At 45.3% G+C, this 3,193-nt stretch overlaps 1 protein-coding gene across 1 annotated transcript; it reads right to left on the reverse strand.

The window, feature by feature from the left end:
- Nucleotides 1–234: 234 nt before the first annotated feature.
- LOC133764818 (nucleolar RNA helicase 2-like) lies at nucleotides 235–2,615 on the reverse strand. The gene is given in 5 exon segments (XM_062198485.1): nucleotides 235–863; nucleotides 866–982; nucleotides 985–2,016; nucleotides 2,019–2,240; nucleotides 2,243–2,615. Coding segments are annotated over 5 exon segments (2,325 nt in total). The 3' UTR covers nucleotides 235–282.
- Between the last annotated feature and the right edge of the window lie 578 nt (nucleotides 2,616–3,193).

Below are 3,193 nucleotides of genomic sequence, written 5' to 3' on the forward strand. Positions count from 1 at the left end.
AAGGGGCACTAGAGTGAGAGACACTCAAGACATCTCAACTTACAAAATACAGGCAGACTGAATGATTCCAAATAAAAATGTAATGAATTCATATGTCTTTCAAAATCTGACAGACGCAGCACACCACAAACCATAACGAGCGGATGAGTAATTTACATGAGGCTAGTCCCTGTGGAAGAGATGGGAACCAGGGAAGTGGTCGAGAGGAAGCACAGAGTGCTCTGTCTTTGTGTAAGGAGTAAGGTCAGTCCCACACTGTGAGCAGTTCTGTTCCTCCACTAATTAATTACCAAATGCTTTACTGAAGCTGCGCTTCTGGCCTTTGTTCTGGGACTTGTTTCTGTTGCCATCTCCTGCTCGCTGTCCCCTGAAGCCCCTGCTTCCATCCCGCTCTCCCCAGAAGCCCCTGCTTCCTCCTCGCTGTCCCCTGAAGCTCCTGCTTCCATCCCGCTCTCCCTTGAAGCTCCCATATCCTCCCCGGGGGCCTTCCAGCTCGGGCTGCTCGGTGGCCACAGACAGCTGACAGCGCCATGAATCGTGCCATTTCTCCTGTATTTCAGTGACTGCTACAGTGGGAACATCAAAGCAAACACCCAGCTTTCCATTGAAAAACACCATTCCCTTTACTTTGGAATCAATATCCCCGCCCAGTTGCTCTTTAAGTTCTTTCCAGGCATAACTGATGTTTGGCATTTCAATTGAGCACCAGAAAATCATAGTCACAAAACCCGCGTCTGAGTTGATGAGGGAGCGCTGGTCCACTGATGTGGCCCCTGAGATATGGGCCAGCGCCGCTGCCAGGGCTTCCACGGCTCCCTTCTCCTCGATGAGCTTCTCAGCAGACTGCTTGAAGTGGCTGATCTAGTGGGAGGCACAGAATCCAAAAGCCTGATGGCATCTTTGCTGGAAGCTTTTATTATTTCTGTGGCTGAAGGGACACCTATTTGTTTAAATTTAATTCCCGCTTTTTGTTCCACTTGTGCTGATATTCCTCCTTGTGCTGATAGAAGCAGATGCAAACGCCTGTCCTTCCAGCTCTGCCCATCCGCCCAGAACGATGAATGTAGGACTCCACATCCTTTGGTGGACAGCTTTGTACAACCAAGTCAACCTCAGGGATGTCTAACCCACGTGCGGCAACATTGGTCGCCACCAAAACACCAAAATCACCATTTCTAAAACCTTTCAGAGTGATTTCCCTTTGCTTCTGTGGAATGTCTCCATGTAATGACTGGGCATCCTGTTTTATAGACGAATTCTGTGACAGCTCCTGGGCTTCTTTTTTGGTCTCACAGAAGACAATTGTGCGCCCTTGATGACCACTATACACTTGGATCACATCTCCAATAACTGCTGCCCTCTGAGACCAGGGGCACTTGATAGCCAGATGCTCCACAGTTATTGCTGTTTTCTGAGTCTTTTTACCAATCAGGTCCACCTGTTCATATGTAGATTTCATGTAATTCTTAGCAACATTAAATACCCAATGAGGGCATGTTGCAGAAAAAAGCAATGTTTGGGGATTGTCTTCAGAATCTTTCTTGTATGTCACTTTTAAAATGTCTTCCACTTGATCAGCAAAACCCATATCCAACATCTGGTCAACTTCATTGAGAACAACATGCTTAAGTTTGGAGAGATAGAGCTTGCCATTCTCTAGATGGTCTTTGATACGACCTGGCATCCCAACCAGGATATCAATCCCATTCCGCATGCGTTCAATTTGATTTCCATATGGAGTTCCACCGTAAAAACAAGCCACTGCCAGTTTTATTGTGATATCACTGAAGTCTTTGCTTACTTGATTTGCCAACTCCCTTGTAGGTGCAAGAACCAATACCTGAGGAGGACGGCCCCTTTTCCTGTCTTGCAGTTCTCCCTGAAGTTTCTCAATCAAAGGGATAGCAAAGGAGAATGTCTTCCCAGTTCCTGTCCGCGCCTGTGCAATCAAGTCTCTCCCACTGTAGACATGGTGAAACATCTTTGCTTGTACAGGGAACAGGATGGTCACCCCCAGGCTTTGAGAAACTTAATAGTCTATTCAGATATAGGAAAATTAGAGAAAGCACATTCCTTTTGCTCCACAGGTATTTCCTTCTCTGCCTCACTGCTGCTTTCTTCACTGGCAGCTCCATCGGCATTAGAGTCAGGTTCGGAGTGTGGGAGGCCATTCTGCATCTTGGGACTCTTCTCTCCAATTTCTCCATTCACTTCCTTTTCTTTCTTCATCTTCTGGGGTTAGGAGTGCCTATTTCTTCTGATAGCTCTTCACTTTTTATTACTTTTTTGGTTTTAGAAGAAGCAGTTTTCTTTTCAACGTTCTCCTTTCTCTTATTTTTGGCTTTAGGAGAGACATCTTCACCTTGAGATGGTTCCTCTTGCTTTTTCTCCTTTTTGGACTTAGGAGGATTCATGTCAACCTCAGATGGCTCTTTCTTCTTAGCTTTTTTAGCTTTAGGGGAATCCATTTCTTCCTTTTCTTCTGATGCTTCAATTTTATTGGATGTTGGCTTCTGTTTTTTATCTTTCTTCTCATTTTGCTTTTGCGTCTTCTCTACTTTTCCCATGGATGTGGCTGATTCCAAACTGGCGTCGCTACGGAGTTTGCCTGGCATCAGTCAGCACCAGCTGTGGAGGCCGTCAGGTGTCCTCTCAGCCTAATGTTTTCCAGATTCCTCCATTTTGTTGCAAATGACCAGGTTTCATTGTTTTTGACTGCTGTATAGTATTCTATAGAGTACATGTCCCAAAATTTCTTTGTCCAGTCTACTGTTGATGGGCATTTGGGTTGGTTCCAGGTCTTAGCTATTGTGAATTGAGCTGCAATAAACATTAACATGCAGACGGGCTTTTTGTTTGCCAATTTAATTTCCTTTGGGTAAATTCCAAGGAGTGGGATGGCTGGGTTGAATGGTAGGGTTATATTCAGGTTTCTGAGGCATCTCCAGACAGACTTCCATAGTGGCTTAACCAATTTGCATTCCCACCAACAGTGGGTTAGTGTCCCTTTTTCCCCACATCCTCTCCAGCATCTATTGTTGGAAGATTTCTGAATGTGAGCCATTCTCACCAGGGAGAGGTGAAAGCTCATTGTGGTTCTGATTTGCATTTCCCTGATGGCTAGTGATCCTGAACATTTTTTCATGTGTCTGTTGGCCATTTGGATTTCCTCTTTGGAAAGATGTCTGTTGAG

Source organism: Lepus europaeus, chromosome 7 (genome assembly GCF_033115175.1).
Source record: "Lepus europaeus isolate LE1 chromosome 7, mLepTim1.pri, whole genome shotgun sequence".
Lineage (NCBI taxonomy): Eukaryota > Metazoa > Chordata > Mammalia > Lagomorpha > Leporidae > Lepus > Lepus europaeus.